This window comes from Equus quagga, chromosome 7 (genome assembly GCF_021613505.1).
Source record: "Equus quagga isolate Etosha38 chromosome 7, UCLA_HA_Equagga_1.0, whole genome shotgun sequence".
NCBI lineage: Eukaryota > Metazoa > Chordata > Mammalia > Perissodactyla > Equidae > Equus > Equus quagga.
This window is the reverse complement of record NC_060273.1, coordinates 20,825,764-20,845,551: the sequence shown is the minus strand read 5'-3', so window position 1 is coordinate 20,845,551 and position 19,788 is coordinate 20,825,764. Positions and strand designations below refer to the sequence as shown.

At 41.4% G+C, this 19,788-nt stretch overlaps 1 protein-coding gene across 4 annotated transcripts in view; it reads left to right on the top strand.

Moving 5' to 3' along the window:
• NSMCE1 (NSE1 homolog, SMC5-SMC6 complex component) overlaps positions 1-19,788 on the top strand; it is a 58,855-nt gene that overhangs the window by 17,597 nt on the left and 21,470 nt on the right. For 2 of the 4 annotated variants that reach the window (XM_046668501.1, XM_046668500.1), the window contains one exon: positions 13,186-13,332. The exons of 1 other annotated variant lie outside the window; for it this stretch is intronic. In XM_046668501.1, the coding sequence (XP_046524457.1) occupies positions 13,186-13,332 (147 nt within the window). Of the gene's footprint in view, positions 1-6,744; positions 6,860-13,185; positions 13,333-19,788 lie in introns of those variants that run through there. One more of the 4 variants, XM_046668499.1, reaches the window with a different exon arrangement.

Genomic DNA, 19,788 nt, shown 5'->3' with positions numbered 1-19,788 from the left:
CATCTTGTTAGTGGTCCGTCAGGCTCCCAGGTGATGTCAGTGCTGCTGGTACATGGCCCACCCTGGGAAGAGAGAGTGGAGGATGTCCTCGTGTGGTAAGACTAGCCCCCGTCACTCAAGAGCTCTTCAAAGGCCACCTTGGGCCCAAGGAGAATGCTGGGTTTGATCAAGCTGCCCTGAGTTCAGGCTTTGATCACTGTTCTTTGAGTCGGTTAGGAAATCACCACGACCTTGTCTCTTATCTGGAAATCACTTTTCTGGTAACTTCACTGTCTCTGTAGAAAATAGTTGTGAACACAGAAGCGGGCAACACAGAGGCCTGAGAAGCGAAAATAGGTGTAACAAATTCTACACACTAAAAAGTGTATACTTTACTGATTTTTAGCTTTGTTTTTTGCCACTTTTCCAACAAGACTGCTCACTTGTTTGCTCAGGCAGGAGACATTAGACGAATGCAATTATAAGAAGGGAATAGGACTGCTGGTAGCTTGACAGAGGGAAGAATGGAAATACTATGAAAAGCTGATGCTACAGTTAAAAACTTGTGTAAAGGCAAAAAGCCCTAGATGTAATACTTGTCCTCAAAGACATCCCTGTACTCATCAAGAAAAGTCGGTGTTTGCTTAAGACAGCAGATAAATATATACTTTAGAATTATTCAGAAAATAGAAAAATGTTTTAAAATGTTGGTGCTTAAAGGGATAATCTGGTTATATGGAAAATTTGCTTATGTATAACAATTCTCTAATAACGGATATATGTGGCTGTAACTATAACCCAATTTTATATAGTATCAATTTCATTATACGTAAAATCTTTATGATCACATACATATAGACTCAATTTATTTTGAAAAATAATATTCCTTATGATTATATAATAAGACATGCTTTTGGATAAAAAGTGGAAAATATAAGAAAATGTCAAGAAAAAAATTTACCTATAATCCCCCCAATCAGGGATATCTGCCAATAATATTTTGGTATATATTCTTCTAGTTTTCTCTGTCTCTTAAGATATTCTGCATTCTGTTTTTTTTCTGACCTCAGTGTTCTTTGAAAACATGACTTTTAGGCAACATAATATTCTGCAGAATTTTTACTTGTTCTGACCATTCTCCTTTTTAACAATTTGGAGACATTTAAGTTGTTGTCATTTTTCGTTGATAGAATTAAGGCTGTGACGCACTTCTCTGTACATTAACCTTTGTGTGCATCTCTGATCATTTCCTCGGGTAGATTCCCAGATGTGGAATTACAAGGTCAAAGAACATGATACGTCTAGGCTCTTGAGCACAGCGAAACTGCCCTTTAGAAAGACTGAACAGCCGACTGTCTCTGGAAGTGTGCGTGTCTCTCAGTCTGGCGCCTGAGCCTTCCCAGGACTGTAAACAGGAATTGTTTTTAAAGTTGACGTTTGGGCCCTGTGAGATGAGGGCTGAAGTGGAGGGAATCACTTTTGCTTTCTGCTCCACCAGCTCACACGCATCACCTCCACTGGATCAAACTTAAAATGTAATGAATCCAAAACGTGGGTGAGTGTGGAGAGCCACAGAGGACTGTGATGAAAAGATGGAAAGGGCTTGACCTGGGCTGTGGGGAACCTGATCTCGAAGCTCCTCCTTTGCACTCTCTTCTTCGTTTATTGCCACGTGCTTTTAAAGAAATGAAAAATATGCTTTTCATTCTTTTTCATATTTTCACCCTTCCTATTATTTTTAAAAATTCAGAAAAGAGAAAAAGATGACAGTCATCCATTTTCTCACCATCCAACATTAATCACTGTTAACATTTTGGCATATTTGCCTCTATCCCTTTTTTAAAGTTAATTTTCAAAAAGTGACACACTCTATGAATATATAGTTTTACTATTTCCATTTAAAATTAGGACATTCCAGATAAACCCCAAGGCTTCTTTACCTGGTACTCCCATTCCAACCCCTCTGCCGCCTTCTAGAGGTCCTCAGGTTTGAGTTTTGTGACAATATTTTCAGTCTTCAAAAAGAAAATACTTTTATGTGCATATATTTATCTACTGGAAATACAAAATATTGGTATTTCACATTTCACCAGTTTTGTGTAAATGGTAAGCCTGCTGCATGATCTTTGTGTCTTGCTTTTTTCACTCCATTCCACGCTTTTAAGATTCATCCATGTAGATGTTTGGGAGTTAATTTATCCTTTCTAATGTTATATGATTGTCTGTTGTAAATGAACATTTTGCTTTTTCATTTCCTTATTAATGGTTGTTTAGGATGTTTTATTTTTTTTCCCTGTATTGCCAACACTGTTGCAGCAAACCTCCTCAAGAGCACAAGGGAGGTTTTCTCCAGTTAAATTCCTAGAAGTGAATTGCTAGATGAGCTTTTTCAATTTTGATAACACCAAATTGCTCTCCAGAATGGCTATAATATTTACAACTCCACCATATACATATAGGAATACAGGTCTCCCCTCACCCTTGGTAACATTTTGTCTTTTTTTTTTTTTTGAGGAAGATTAGCCCTGAGGTAACATCTGCTGCCAATCCTCCTCTTTTTGCTGAGGAAGACTGGCCCTGAGCTCACATCCGTGCCCATCTTCCTCTACTTTATATGTGGGACGCCTGCCACAGCATGGCTTGCCAAGTGGTGGCATGTCCGCACCTGGGATCCGAACCGGTGAACCCTGGGCTGCCGGAGCGGAACATGCGCACTTAACCACTGTGCCACCAGGCCGGCCCATTTTGTCATTCTTATGGGGGAAGATTGGTATCTGTTTTTATTTCCAACTAATAGTAAGGTTGAACAGCTTTCCACACGTTTTTCAGCCATATGAGTGTCCTCGTCTGGAAGATACAGTCTTTTGATCCACTGAGAGACTCAATTTTTGCACCCATGTTTGTAATATAGTTGGACTTGACATTTTCTCTAATTCTGCTGTACTTGTTTTGGTATCAAGATTAGACTAGCTTCATAGAATGTGTTGGATAGACTTCTCTGTCTTGTTGATATTCCCATACAGTTCGCATAATATAGTTTTGTGGTTTTTTTGGGTTTTGTGTTTTTTGTGTGTATCACTCCAGTAAAACTGTCTTGGCCTAGGCATTTGGGGAGATGGAGCAGATCTTCTATAGCCTTTTCAGTTTTATTGGTGATTATTGGTATACATCTCTTCTTCTTGGGTCAAGTTTTATAATTTGTCTTTTTGTCAAAAATTACCCCTTTTTCCTAGGTTTTCAAATGTATTGGCATAAAGTTGTCCGTAGTATACTCTTATGCTTTCTAACGTTTTTACCCTATCTGGTATGTTTCATTTGCCATTTATAATATTGTTTGTGTCATTTTCTTGATCAGTCTTATAAGAAGTTTGTCTATTTTATTAGTCTGTAATAGAACACCAGCTTTAGGTTTCCATAATCAACTGCATTTTCTTTTGTTTTTCATTTCATTCATCTTTGCTTTTTGCTTTATTACTGTTTCCTTCCTCTGTTTTCTCTGGGTTTATTTAGTTATTTTTCTACATGTTAAATTGTACACAAATTTCGTTTTCTTTCTTTGTAGTAAGTACACATCAGGCTATAAATTCCCCTCTAATTATTGTTTTAGTCGGATCCCACCAAGTTTTGTTATGTCAGGCTTTTATTGTCAAACATTTCTAAATGTTTTGTAATTTATATGTTGGTTTCTTCTTAATCTGTACCTATTTTTCAGTTCCCAAAATGTAGTTCTTTCTGTTTTAAAAATGTATTATAAAATCTTTCAACATACAAAAATGTATAAAAATGAAAATAATGAACACCCAGCTTAAGAAATAAAACTCAAATGTATGCTTATAATTTTAAATTTTATTTTTCATAAGCAATAGATGTACATGATAAAACACAAATCCTCCTGTCTTCCTGGCCCCCTCCTTAGAAGCAACTGCAGTTACTAATTTAAGGTGTATTCTGTGAGTTGTCTGGCTTTCTTTTTGTTGCCGATTTTTAATTTCACTTCACTGTGGCTCATGCATGCGGTCTGTAGCTTCTTTGGAATTCCCTGAGGCTCCCTTTGTGGCCGGTGCGTAGTCAGTTTCTGTAAGTGTTTCGAGTGTGTCTGAAAAGAACGTATGTGCTGATGTTCTTTTCCTCAAGGACAAACCTGATCTCATCACTTCCTCTCTGATAGCATCTCTGGTCTTCAGACCCCCTTAACCTCTGATTTGGCCCCAAGCTTCCTCCTAGCCAAGGCCTCCGCCACCTCCCTTACGTACAACAAATTTATGTCCACATAGCTCTCGTACCTTTTAGGGTCAACTTTCAGAAGAACGTTTGAACTGTCAGCGTTGTCTTGTCACAGACAGTCCAATAATCTGGCACATCAAAGGTCCTAATGGATACTCACTGAGCCAACTAGAGAATGGGCTGTCTTCTGAGGGTAGAGCCATGAACTCCAGTCTTTACTCACTACTTGCTCCTTCTGAGCCCGAGCCCCCTCCCTGAGACCTCTGGTTGCTGTGCCCCTCCAGGCTAATTTTGCAGCACTGTCCCTACTTCCTTTCCCTGTCTGCCCATACCACGGTGGATCACTTCAAAGACTCCACCAACACTCTCCAGGTGCCTTGCCTTCTAGAATCAGCTGCATATGTCCAACCAAGACACACCCCAGGATGAATCCCCACTGAGCTTCTGCTCTGAGGCCCCTGGCGTGGGGATGGGAGATTGTAGGGGGATCAGGTAAGCGACTGTCCTCTCTACACATTGATGGTTTCAACCTTAGCTTGAACCTCACTTTCGCATTCCCTTCGGCATCTCTTCCAAACCTTTTGATGCCCTTCAAATCTCCTGGCATCTCCCCAGCCCCTTTATTCAGCAGAATGATAGTTTGCTACGTTATGAAGAAAATAGAAAACATCAGGGGCGAGCCTTTATGTAGCCATTTCACCTCCCTTTCTCCTGTTTCAGCAGTGGCTTTCTTCCTGTCTAGGATAAGAGTAACCTTGTCTTCATATATCCGGACCCCATTCTCTTCTGTCTCCCATTTTTATTCTATTGATTACTCCCTCTGCTCCGAAGTCTTCATGTCTCGCCTTTCCAGACCATTCTTCCTAAAAGTAGTCAGCACTCCCTCTCTACTTGCTCAGCTTCCATGCGTTCGCTCCTCTTGGAGGCCGATCTAGCTTCCTCCTGTCTCTCTGGGCTTTTACTGGCCATCAAATTCTAAATCAGCGGCACGTGTTTCTTGACCGCTCCAAAGCACTGACACCTCAGACCGTACTCTGCTTCTCAATACTCCCTCCCACCTGTTTGCTTCTCATACCACTCAATCTTGAGTCCCTTTCTTCTCTTTCTACCTCCTTTCTTGGCCCTTTAATCCTGAAATGTTGGCGTTCTTAGCATTTTCTGTTTGTGTTCCTCAGTTTTTATTTCTCTACACACCAGGAAAGCACATTTCGTTACAAAGGGGCATAGTCTCTACCAAGCTCTGAACAAGTGCTACTGTGGGAGAATGCTGGCCCATTGTCGCCAGATTGCCTTGTTTTTCAAGAGCTGTCAGATACCCTAGGGTTTTATGTGAAATGCCTCAACTCTAAATATTGATAATGAATTCAAAATTTTACAAAATTGTGCAGAGCAAACAAAACATGGAGGGTCCTCCTTAGGGCTGTTCTGCTCTTATTTGCCTTAAAATGCCCCTAAGGCATTTTATAAAGTATTTTATTAGAATGGTAACTCACACTTATTGACAGTTATTGGCATGATGTGCCAGACACTCTTCTAAGTGGTTTGCATGAATTAACTCGTTTAATCCTCTCAACAGTCCTATCGACAATGTGCTATTATTATCCCTGGTATATAGATGAGCAGGCTCAGGCAGAGTTTCAGTACTTTGTCCTGGGTCTCAGAAATACGGGGTTTAAGAAACAGGATTCGAATCCAGACGGTCCAACTCCCGAGCTCAAGCCTTTAACCCCTGCACTCCACTGCTGTCCCCATCAGCAGAGGAGGAAGCTGAGGTCTAGAGAGGTGAAGTGTCCAGGCTCCCAGGAGCAGTAACTGGCCAAGCAGGGATCTGAAGGCATCGTCACAGAAATAGATACCTGCACTTTCAAGAGTCCTGAAATTAGTTACCTATTTCCACTGCTAGACTGCATACCTATACCATACTCTCAGACTAGGGACTGGAGTACAAACGTGTGTAAAATGAGTGCCCTGGAGACTCCAAACAGTCCATTCACTTCTAGTAATAACTTCGTTTACTTTTCACAACAATCCCTAGGTAAGATGGTAGCCAGCACTTAATCAGCACTTCCACGCGCGTCATCTCTGAAACCTCACCAACACTCTATTTCATAGAACTAGGATTACCCCCGTTTAACAGAAGAAACTGAGGCTCAGCGCAGCTCAGGACTTGCCCAAGACCGGGCAACCAGCAGTGGCAGGGCCAGGATTCTAGCTCAGGCTGAGTGACAACAGACCTTCATTCTTGACCTTGAGGCTACGCTGTCGGTTCTACAGATGGGGAAACTGAGGCACTAGCTTGTGCTCACCGAATTGAATTGCGGCCACGGGTTGAGGGGCACGCTGCACTCCTGCTCCTCCTCCTCGCGGGGCGCGGGCGGGGCGCGGGGCGGGAGCTGGAGGGCGACAAGCAGACGCCCTTCGCAGTGAGGCGCGCGGCCCGGGAAGCGCCTAGCTGTGGACCTAACAGACAGACCCCGCAGCGCCAAGACAGCGGCGCCGGCGGGCGAACAGGAAGTGCGTCACCCGGTGGGCGGGACGAGGCCGCGACGGCCACCAATGGGAGCGCCGCGTCCGCCCTCGCCCCGCCCCGAAGGAGGAGCCGAGGCCGCCTTTCTGCCGTCTCCTCGGACAGTGTGGGCTGCGCTTGGGCGCCTCGGTGGGTAACGCGGGGCACGGGGGCGAGAGGCTCTCGGGGAAGCAAGAGGGCCGTCCAGGAAGGCGAGGGGAGGGCGGAGGTAGGGCTCAGGCGCCGGGTCGGCCCGCGTGCTGGGCCGGGGCCCGGGGCCTCCGGGCTTTGCATTTCCTGGTGGGGAAACTGAGGCCCGGAGACCGACAGCAGAGGCAGGTGGACTGGCACCTAGTCGCTCACACCCACACAGACATCTTCGAATCGTAATCTTAGGTGAAAAAGTACTTTTAATCATAATATTAGCTGAAAAAGCGAAACACAACATTTTAACTCAACTGCGTACGTGAACTACGGCCTCCGCCGACCACCCTCTCAGTTGCTCCCGCCCGCCCTCTCGGCTTCCCCTCTGTTTTGTGTACAGAGCTGCTTATTTTGTGCAAGTCCACAGCCCTTCATTGTACAGCCCTGAGGCTAGATGTGCAGAATCCCCAGTTTCTGGAATTTTCGGAAGGCAGTATGGTGCATGTATTCTGCGTTGTGTCAGACCTCCAGCGGGGTCTGGGGCAGCGTCCTGTCATCGAATGCATTCATGTTCCCCCAGCTGCCTACATGCACGATTACTCGAAAGGGGATAAGAGCAGCCGTAAACAGCCTCGCCTTAGGTCAGATGAGTTTTTCAATCTTAAAAGACTTGGTCCTCGGACCTTTTTAGATTTGAGAGTTGTGGATAAAGGACCTGGATCATACTTTTACTGTTCACTCATATTTCTCGCTTCTTTGGACTGGATGGAGGAGCCCCGGTTGCTGAACTCTGCACCCGCTGTCTCCATCACTGTGTGTCACCTTATGCCCTCTCGGCCTCAGTTGCCTCGTCTGTAAAATGGGGTCGGGAATGCTTTCCTCTTAGGGTTCTGATGAGGATTAAATGAAACTGCATGTGAAGCACTAACACTGTATCTATGTAGCACGTGGCTCAAAAGGTTATGATTGAGATTTGCTTGTTGCGCGAACATTTCTATTTTACAATTATTTGAGTGGACAAGACATGTCCATGGTTAACCTCCGCTACCTGCCTTCTCTTCATAGAGACAGCTGACTTCTATGCATTAAGAAGCCTATGTGTATCTCTTTCACCCCATTTTCCTCCCCTTGTCCCCAGGTTATAGCGTTCTATACCTTGTTCTTATTAACATTTATTTTGGCAGTTAACATTTATATAATTTTCTTCTTTTTTAAATCAAGATACGTAACATGCATATAAAAATGTGTGAAAATGTAAATTTGAAGAATTAAAATAAAATGAACACCCATATCCCCACCAAGTTAAGAAATAGAACATTAGGATATCCTCAAAGCCCCACTGAAACCTTTCTCCCCTCGCCAAAGGATAAGCACTGCCCTGGATGTTGAGCTACTCATTCCCTTGTTTTTCTTTGTAGTTTTTACTCTCTATCTCCGATGGATGGAATGTACAGTTTTGTTAGGTTTTGAATTTTATATAAGTGGGATCCTAATAGATATTTTGTGTGACTTGATTTTGGGGCATAACATTACATCTGTGAGGTGCACCCGTGTTGATTTGAGTAGCTCTGCATCTTCATTGCTGTTTTGAATTCCATGGTATGACTATAAATCTTTATGTAGGCGTTCTTCAACTGACGGTCATTTGTATTGCTGCCAGATTTTTGCTGTAACATGGTGCTTTTATAAAGATACTTGTTGGGGCAAATGTGGAAAAGTTTCTCGAAGTTATATACCTAGTAGTGGATTTCTGGGGATCTCCAAATTTGCTTGTAATATCAAATTGTTGTCTGAAGTGATTTCGAAGAGTTCGTACTCTACCAGCAGTGGATGAAAGTTTCAGCCTCAGCCATTCTTAAGAATTTTTGCCTATCTGGTGATGGGTAAAGACATTAATCACTGTGGTTTGAATACTCATTTGCCTGATGACATTGAGAAGGAGCGTCTTTTTATGTATTTATTAATCGTTTGTGCATCCTCTTTGTAAAATTTCTGCTGCTCGTTTTCTCCATGATTGTCTTCCCCTTACTGATTTGTAGGAGTTGTTTATATGTTCTGAAGGTGAATCTTTTGTGGTTTAAATGTGTTTCAGATACCTTCTAGTTTGTAGCTTGTCTTCTTTCTCTTTCTCCTACTCTCTGGTGTTTTTGGTGAACAAAGGTTCCTAATTTTAACAAAGTGGAATTTATCAGTATATTCCTTTATGGTTTGTACTTTTTGTATCTTTTAAAGAAATCCTTCCTTACCTTTGGATCATAGAGTTATTCTATATTGTTGTCCAAAAATTTTATAGTGTTTTCTTTCTTATGACCTTAGTCCTCAAGAATAGACTTGTGTGCACAGTGTGAGGAAAGGGTCTAGATTTATTTTTTTTCCACATGTAAATAATCTGTCGTTCTGGCACCTTTTATTGAATAGTTTGCTTTGATCTGAGTTCCATTTCTCCAGCGCGTTGAGTACTTATATGTGCGTCTGTCTCTGTGAGTTCTCTGTTCCGTTCTGTTGGACTTCTTTGTCCGTTTCTACACCATTATCAAACTTCGTTCCTTGCTCTAGCTTGAGAAGAAGTTGGTACCTGGTAGGGCAAGTCCTCTGCCTTTATCTTCTCCAAGAATGTCTTTGCTCTGTTGCCTTTACATTTTCCATGTAAATTGTAAAATCATCTTGTCAGATCACACACAGACACTCAGAGCCTGTTGGGATTTTGATAGGAATTGCATTGATTCAATTCCATTGGATCAATTTGAATTTTAAAGTGATCGCTTTCAGCATTTCATCCTTAAGTATGTTTGCTCTAGGTTTTTGTAGGTAGAGGAAGTTTCCTTCTATTCCAAGTTTGTTAAGTTTTTAGCATGAATAAATGTTGGATTTTCTCAGCTGTATTTTCTGCATCTATTAAGATGATTGTATGCTTTTACTTCTTTATTCTGCTAATGTGGCGACTCACATTGATTGACTTTTATCTCCCCCAGCTTTATTGAGATATTATCGACATAAAACATTTGATTGGTTTTCAGATGATAACCTGTTGCTGGGATAAACCCAATTTGGTCACAATATATCATCATTTTTACATGGCTAGCTTTGATTTGTTAACATTTTGCTTAAGACTGTTGTATCTATGTTTGTGAAAAGTCCTGCTCTTTTATTTTCCTTTCTTCTGAAGTCTTTGTTAGGTTTTAGTGCCCAACTTATGTCAACCTTATCAGATGATTTGCGGAGGGTTTGCTCTTTTTCTGGCTCTGGGATAGTTTGTGTAACATTTGAAATTATTTGTTTCCAGAATGTTTGGTAGAACTTCCTAAAAAATTGGTCGGGACCTGAAACTTTCTTTGTGGGAAGGTGGATTTCCCGTAAAATGTCCTCAGTGGTTAAAACTTTTTAGGTTTTCCAATAATTCTTTAGTGAGTTTCCTATCACTTTGAACATATTTAAAACTTCAGATTGTTGTTGTTTATCATACCTTTTTTAAATGCTTGTATCTTTTGTAAATGTTTATCATACCTTTTTTAAATGCTTGTTGGTTTTCCTTGTAAATTCCAAAGAGTTGATGTGTAAGTTTTCTCTCTCTCGGAAAATTTTATCAGAGATTTGTCATGTTTATTTTCAAAGAATAATATTGGTTTTGTTAATCTCCTCCAGTATATGTTTATTTTCTGTTTCATCAATTTCTGCTCTTCATTATTACTTTCTTTAACTTTTTTTGGATTTAATTTGCTGTTCCTTTTATAGCTTCTTTAGGTGGCTGCTTAACTCATTAATTTTCACGCCTCCTTTTTTTAAAAAAATATGAACATTTAAGGCTATTAATTTCCTTCAACTGCTTTAATTGCCTCCCACCGGTTTTTATGTATGATATTTTGTTATTTTCAGTTCAAAATATTTTCTAATTCCCAATAGTACCTCTTTCATAGTGGATTATTTAGATGTGTGTTTCTTAAATTCTAAGTTTTTCCAGTTTCTTTTTGTTTCGGGTCTCCAACTGTATTGCATTGTAGTCAGAACATGATCTGTGTGACACCAGTCCTTTAAATTTTGCTAAGACTTGCTTTCTAGCCTCGTATGTGGCAATTTGCATAATTGTTCTGGGTATGCTTGAAGATTCTGTATTCTGTAGCTGTTGGATGCAGTGTTTTATGCATGTTCATTGGATTAAGCTTTTTGCTGTGTTGTACAAGTGTTTTTCTAACCTTACTGATTTTTTTGTTCATTTTGTCAGTTATTGAAAGGGATATGTTAAAATCTCCTACTGTGGTTATGGATTTGTATGTTTGTTTTTGTAGTTCTGATCATTTCTGCTTTAACTGTTTTGAGGCTCTGCTATTAGGTGCCTAAACATTTAGAATTGTTTTATCTTCTTGGGAATTGAACCTTTTTATCATTTTGTGGTGACCATCTTTGTCTCTAGTAATGCTTTCTGCCTTAGAGTCTATTTTGTGTCATATTAGTATAGCCACACCAGCTCTGTTTTGGTTAGTCCACAGAGTATATATTTTTCTACCCTTTTAATTTTAATTTTTTGGTGCTTTTGTGTTTTAGAAGTAGCTCTTATAATTGTATAGCTAGATTTTATTTATTATTCAGTGTGACAGGCTTTTTATCTGCTCTAACAAACTGGCTGCATCATCTGCTTAAAGACCCTTAGTCTGGAGAGCCTTAGTCTCCAGTGTTTCCAGGTAAAAGTCGAGATTCCTTAGCCCTCCACGTTCTGTCCTTGTGCCCAGAACAACCACGGGCAAATAAGTGGTACTCAGGACATAAAAGTGAAGTAGATGAACGAACGTACCCGCTCCTAGTGATGGGAAATACACTTGACGGGACTTGATGACTGGCTGGATCTGAGGTTGAAGGAGAGGAGGATCAGAGTTTGACACTCAGGTCTGGGGTGTTTCTATGGCTTCATGGACTGTACCACCCAGACCAGATGATTTGAGAAGAGGACTCGGGGATGAAAAGGGTGAGGATGGGGAGAGGAGAAGATGAGTCCAGTTCAGGATTTGTTGAGGTTGAGATGTTGGTGTGGTATTTTTGAGACTATCTAGCAGGTCAGGAGATAGTGCATCTTGCCAGCTCTGAGGTCCAGTTGATAGTGCTGTTTAAAAAGAACAGTAGCTAGCATTTTTCTCCTATGTGCCAGGTTTCTTCAGCATTGTTCTCGCATGTGTATCTCCTATGTGCCAGATTCTTGGGAAACCGTTGGTCGTCATATCTCATTTAAACTTCGTCGTATGCCTTTAAGATAGTTCTTATTATCCCCATTTTATAGACGAAAAAGCTAAAGCTTAGGGAGATTAAGCTTGTTAGCTAAAAATGTTTCTGTGCTATATTTGCCTAAGGTAACAGTGAATTTCTTGTGAGATCATGGCATCACTTGAAGCGAATGTAAAACCTCAGAATTCCAGGCTCCTCTGTAGTCAGACCCTCCAGGAAAGAGGCCTGGGAATCTGTGTTTTCGTGCGCGGGTTAGGTGATTCTTAATATCAGGCAGGTGTGGCAAGCACTCGTCTAGTTCTAAACTGCCGCTCTCAGCCCCCGCGCCGCACAGCCTCTCGTGGCAGGAGCAGGCTTTTTGATCCGGGCTTGTGTAATACTTTTATCAGCTCTGATCTTTGTGGTTTGTGGAAAGATAGGGTTTTAGTAGAGAGCAGGAGATTTCAAAAATACCCTGCAGGCCTATCATGACAGTTGTTTTATTAGCGGTTTGGGAGATGAGAAGGAAGCTAGCGTTTACTAAGTGTTCACCAGTGGTTCTCTAACCAGTGAACGTTATTCTAATTTTATAGTTAGAAAATGGGGCTGCAGCTAAATTTATCCAGGCCGTAGATCTGGTAAGTGGCTGAGCCAAGTTTCAGACCCTGAATTGTCTGATAGTAAAAATGGCCAACACTTATTTAGTGCTTGGTGTGTTACCAGGCTATATATGTATTGACTCACTTAATCCTCATAGTAATTCTATGCAGGATGTTTCAGTCATGACTCTCATTTTACAAATCAGAATCTGAAGCATGTGGAGGTTAAGTGTCCTAATTTCATACCCCTAAGTGGTGGGGCAAGCTATGAATTCAGGCGTTCTGGCTCGCTCCAGAATTTACACTTCTCACCACTGCCCAGTACTAGCTTGCCTGGCCCTGACTTGTTTCCTTTTCATTTTTGTACTATTCAGCATGATGAACTTGATTTTAAAAACCATAACAAATTTATATGTGTTACCAGGCTTTATATGTAGTGACTCACTTAATCCTCATAGTAATTCTATGCAGGACGTTAATGTAAATAAAACATGGCTTTTGGTGTGCTTGGAGGTGACTAGGTTTCATGTACTTCTTTTTTAGTTCCTTCATACATGCAGGGCAGTACAAGAAGAGTGGGCATCATGACTGATGTCCACCGGCGATTCCTCCAGTTGCTGATGACTCATGGAGTGTTGGAGGAATGGGATGTTAAGCGCTTGCAGAAGCACTGCTACAAGGTCCATGACTGTAAGTATTGTTTCCCTGTTCCCAGGATGCTCTGGTACTCTGTTCCCAGGATGCTCTGGTACTCTGTTCTCAGGATGTTCTGGTACTCTGTGATCAGGGACTGGTGACATTGGTATAATAGCATGTAACCAGTCAACCAAGACTCCTGACCTAGGCATTCAAGTCTCTCACAATCTCACGCCAGCCCATTTTTCTAATCTCATCCTTGACTTTTGTTTTTTTTTTTTGAGGAAGATTCGCCCTGAGCTAACATCTGCCACCAATCCTCCTCTTTTTGCTGAGGAAGACTGGCCTGAGCTGACATCTGTGCCTATCTTCCTCTACTTTATATGTGGGACACCTGCCACAGCATGGCATGACATGACAAGTTGTGCATAGGTCTGCACCCGGGATCCGAACTGGTGAACCCTGGGCCACTGAAGTGCAACGTGCGAACTTAACCGCTGCGTGACCGGGCTGGCCCCATCTTTGACTTTTTTTTAAGTAAATCTGACATTTAGCCCAGTGGCCTCTGAGGCTGTATAGTTGTGGTTCACACCAAGGCTCCAGCCTGAATTTCTTATCTCTAAAATGAGGATAATTAATCGTGCCTGACACACAGAGTCGGAGGATTAAGAGACATAATACATACAGATCCCCTGGCACAGGGAAGGTGCTCGGTTGACTGTTGATAGTAAGAGGGAAGCTTGCACAGTAGTTAAGAGCGCAGCCTTGCACTCTGCCAAAGCTAGAGAAAGTGTCATCCCTGCTCTGTGCCGCTGTGGGCATTTGGAACATCTTCTCAGTGGCTTGTTGGGAGGGGTAGATAAGATAATACACGCAAAGCACTTAGAGACAGGATCTGGTGCATACTAAGCGCTCAGAAACTGGAGGTAGCAGGAGAAGCAATAGGATCAACGTTGATAGATTGGTACAATCAATATGGTAGATCTTGTGGAGTTGAATGTCGGGATGGGTAGATATTGTTAAGTGAGAAAGAAAACTGGTAAGTTACACTTATTGTATGATGTCATTGTGTTAAGTTTTTTGTAAAGTACAAAGTGATTTTCATTGTTCATGAATACCTACATCTACATGTAAAAGGGAATGGAAGGAGATGCAGCACACTCGTGAAGTGCTTGCCTTTGGGGAGAAGAGGGGTGGGATTGGTTTCTCACTAAAAATCAGAAGACACTTTATCTTTATCCTCTTTTGTTCTTTTATTAAAAAAAACGACTTAAAGCAAACATGGCATTATTAGTATAGTCTAATGGTTGTCACTTCTGATTAATGAGAATATAGGTTTTTATTCTATGTTTTTGTCTTTCTCTCTATATATTTAATTTTCAAAAGAAAAGTGGAAAAAACATTGAGGTGAGCCAAGCCCAGAGGGCTGAGGAAAGATCTGGGAGGGGCGTGAAGTACACAGGAGAGGGAGCACCATGGAAGGTGCCACCTGTAGACAGCTTCAGTCTGCAGCATAAGAGAGGCTGGCTCCAGCTCCTGGAGAGTGGAGGGGTGACTGGCAGTGAGAAGGGGGAGACAGTGAGTACAGAAACAAATGTTCTTTTGTGATGTGCAGAAGGAGGATGAAAGAGAGGGGTCATATGTTAGAGACGAGGCAGGGTTTGAAGTGTCTGGTCCATTGAGGTATTCCATGGGCAACTCTGGGAGCTTGATGGTGCACGTTAACAAGTTAGAGGCCTGGGGCTGGCCCCGAGGCCGAGTGGTTAAGTTCGTGCACTCTGCTTCGGTGGTCCAGGGTTTCGCCAGTTTGGATCCTGGGGCGCAGACATGGCACCACTCATTAGGCCATGCTGAGGCGGCGTCCCACATGCCACAACTAGAAGGACCCACCACTAAAATATACAACTATCTACTGGAGGGATTTAAGGAGAAAAAGCAGAAAAAAAAAAAAAAGATTGGCAACAGTTGTCAGTTCAGGTGCCAATCTTAAAAAGAAAAAACAAAAAACAAGTAAGTTAAAGGCCTGGAGGGGTCCTACCGTAAGGAAACCTGTTTAACTTGGTTTAACCCTGGGTTTCCAACCTTAGTTGACTTATGAATAACATGCCTTGGGAAAGGTATGAATATATCCTAGACAAGAATATATGATGTGTGGGAAGAAAATAGGTTGTTTTGGTGTATAGGTTTACAGATCATGAAGAACCCATGGTGTGTTCACCATAGTGGTGGGTGGTGGTTGTTTTTGTTTTTACTTAATTCCGTAGACCGTGTGGACCTCTAGAAAGATCTGAAACAGGAAGTGACGTAGTTAGTGCTGTGTTTGAGAACTCTCCTGGTGAAAACATTTGCTCTGATTGCCTGGACTGTGGTGGACAGGGGTCTTTGGTGAAAGCCTCCTTTATGGAAAGGGAGTATTATACCTGTTAAGCTAACTTCTCTTGCTCTTTAAAAAGCATAACAGGACTGTAAACCTACCCTTCACCATCTTCCAGTGCTGGGCACACGAATTCTTTTCTTAATCTTTTATCTACGTGACAGTTTGTTCCTTCTCCGTTTTAGTTTCTCGCATGTAAGCCCTGAGTGTGGTATTTAATGTCAAGGGGGAAGTTTCATAGCTCACTGCAAGGAGCCATATGATGCTTTAGTACTAAGAATGAAAGTGTTTTTGCCTTTATTTGACCTTTAAAGTTGTTATGATCTAATTTAGGAAAGTCCTGTAGAATGTGTCTAGGAATTGATTTATTCTTCACACTTTATGCGCCATTTCTGTGCATCAGGATATGATATGGCTAGGGTAATCAGGATAGAACTATAGTTTGTTTTCTCCTACCCTTCATCAAGAGAGAGACCAAGAAAAAGCTTGTTTCCAAGCATTATTGTTATTTGAGAGATTTTAAAACAAGGAATGATGGAAAGAAATTATCTCAAATTAAGTAAATACTTACAAGACCCAATTTTATTAATCTCTTATCTTTTGAGGAGATGCCCAGGAAAGTCCCCTTTTACCAAGTGGAAAAATACTTAGCTTCTAAGAGAACTGTGAAACAAAAGAGTATTTGAAACTGCCAGTTATTCTAATTGCAGTTTCCCATGGTGTTTGTCCAGTTTGTTAAAGAACTTCCTATTCTAGGCTTTGGTTTGGGCTCTCTTCTGACTGTCATCAGGGGGAAAGAAAACAAATTCCCCAATTCTCCTGGCTAGTGAAGAGTTTTGATTTTGTTCTAATGTCCTGGTGTAAAGCCATGGGTCTGGCTTTTCTCAATGGCACTAGGACCTCTGTTCTTAGAATACCTTAGATTTTGAGGCAGAGCTTGCATCCGTGCACATGGTCATCCAGCACAACTTCCTGACATCTCTTGTGGGCTAGTCCTCTGTGTTAGGGACGGGTGACACAGACAAAGCTTTTGCCTCACTTTGGGTCTCATGAGTCATACAGATGCAAAATCAGATGATTCCAATATAAGCCCCCTTGATGGAAGTCGGTACAGGAGGCCTAGGGAGTGGTGGTTAAGAAGACGTGGATTTGAAGATTTCCACTTTTGACCAAGATAGAGTACCAGGGACCAATTACCTTCTTATATGAAACAATTGAAAAATGGACAAAAAATAGGAAACACTGGACATCAGTCAATGAAGGACACTGATCGCTTGAGAGACAGGCAATGAGGGTTTTTTCCCTCCTGAAACCAAATATGTATTGTCTTTTCCAACATCACCTCTCCAATTCACCAGACACCAACTGGGTGTCCAATAACCCAAGTCAATTCTGACACTATCTACCTGGAGTTGGCATCAGATCCTACAAGTTAAAGGGGCTTAATCCCACAAGACTGCCCTCATTTAGATACCAGTCACAAGTCCTGGGCCACCCTTATCTCTGACCAACTGCTGTGAATCAGGGGTTCTTATGACCCTGTCCTCATATTCAATAATTTGCTAGAATGGCTCACAGAACTCAGGAAAACACTTTACTTACATTTGCTGGCTTATTAGAAAGGATACAACTCAGGAACAGCCAAATGGAAGAGATGCATAGGGCAGGGTATGGGGGCACTGGTGGCGTGGAGCTTCCATGCCCTCTCTGGGTGCTTCACCCTCCCAGCACCTTAATGTATTCACCGTCCTGGAAGCTCTCCAGATCCTATCATTTAAAGGTTTTTATGGAGGTTCTATTAAATATGTGTGATTGATTAAATCATTGGCTACTTAATCTCCAGTCCCTTTCCCCTCCCCAGAATTGGGGTATGGGGCTGAGAGTTCTAAGCTTCAAATCAAGGCTTGGTCTTTCTGGCAACCAGCCCCCTCCTGAAGTTATTTAGGGACCTGCCAAGAGTTGCCTCATTGGAACAAAAGACACTGCTATCACCCTTATCACTCAGGAAATTACAAGGGTTTTAGGAGCTCTGTGCCAGGAACTGGGGACAAAGACCAAGTATCTTTCTTTTACCACAGGCAAAAGTGGGATGAGCACTACAACTGCCCCAGCTCATTGCCTTGAGAGAGTTTTCAGGCCACGGCACAGGGGAAACCCAGGCAGAGCTAGACAGACTGTCTGAGTTGAGGAGATGGAGATGAAAGTTCAAGGAGACGAAAGCAGCCAGAGTTTGCAGGATAGAGTAGTGGAGAAGAGAGATGCACAGAGAGAAAACTAGAGATTTGTAGGGAACCCTCTCCTCCGTGCTCCATCAAGGATCCGGTGAGAGCTGATCACCAAGGCAACTACCTGAGGCTAAGGAAAAACCAGTTGAAAGGATTGGAGAGAAACAATGCTGGATGTTCACACAGGGCTGGGAATAGTGCCTGCTCCAGGCCCAAATGGCTTCACTGGTGAATTCTACTAGACATTTAAGGAAAAAGTAATACCACTTCCACCCAAACTCTTCCAGAAAATTGAAGAGAAGGGAACACCTCCCAACTCATTCTGTGAGGCCTGCATTGTCCTGATACCAAAACCAGACAAAGACATTGCAAAGAGAAAACAAAAGACCAAGATCCTTCGTGAATATAGATGCTAAAATTCTAAACACAATTTTAGCAAATCTAATCCAGCAACATATAAAAAGGATGATACGATGTGACCAAGTGGGGTTTATCCCAAGAATGCAGGGTTGGTTTAGTATTTGAAAATCATTCAGTGTAATTCATCATATTAACAACCTAAAAAAGAAAAACCATATGATCATCTTGGTAGGTGCAGAAAAATCATTTGACAAAATTCATATCTATCCTAGGCATGATGTGGCAAAAGTTACTTAAAGAAACCTGAAGAGATCCTAAGAAGCAGAGTATAAGCAGGGAAAACAAGACCTTGGGGCTTAGAACAGGGGAGAGAAATCAACTGTCTGCACAGAATTAAAAATCTAGATCTGTTCCTGATGAAAACCCTCAGCAAAGCAGGAAAAGCAGAGAACTTCCTTAACCTGGTATAGAGGATCCAGGTAAAACGGCTAACATCATATTTAGCTGTGAAAGACTGAATACTTTTCCCCTGATATCAGGAGCAAGACAAGAATGGCCATTCTAGTCATTTCTGTTCTAGCCAGTGCATTCAGGCAAGAAAAAAACAAACGGCATCCAGTTTGGACAGGAAGAGGTAAAACTATCTATTCACAGACATGATCATTTATGTAGAAGATCTGATGGGATCTTCAAAAAAGCTACTAGAGATAGGAAGTGGGCTTAGTAAAGTTGCAGGATACAAAACCAGTATCCAAAAATCAGTTGTATTTCTCTATGCTAGTGGTGAATCAAGAGAAATTGAAATTTTAAAAAAGCACCATTTATGATAGCATCAAAAATATGAAAACGTTAAGAATAAATCTGACAAAAAATTTGTAAGACCTGGACGCTGAAAACTACAGAATATTGCTGAGAGAAATCAAGGAAGATCTAAATAAATGGAGAGACAAATCATGTTCACAGGCTGGAAAACTCAGTATTGTTAAGATTTTGGTTCTTCCCAAATTGATCTATAGATTCAACTCAATCTCAATTAAATCCCACAGGGCTTTTTGTAGAAATTGACAAGATGATTCCGAAATTCACATGGAAATGTAAGAACCAAGAAGAACCAAAGCTACTTGGAAAAGGCAAATTTGGAGGATTAACACTGAGTAACTTTCTGTTAATTAAGATTAACTACCTGATTTTAAGACTTATGTTATGGCTACCATATCAAGGTAGTGTGGTACTGGCATAAAGATAAGCATCAATGGAATAGATTAGAGTCTAGAGATAGAGAGCCACACATAAATGAACAGCTGATTTTTGACAAACACAAAGGCAATTCAGTGGAGATAGTCTCTTCAAAAAAAGATGCTGGAATAATTGAATATCCATATTCAAAAAAATGAACCATATACAAAAATTAACTCGAAATGAATCATAGACCTAAATGTAAAACCTAAAACTATGAAACTTCTAAAAGAAAATATAGGAGAAAACTTTTGTGACCTTGGGTTAGGCAAAGATTTCTTAGATACTATACCAAAAATATTATCCATAAAAGAA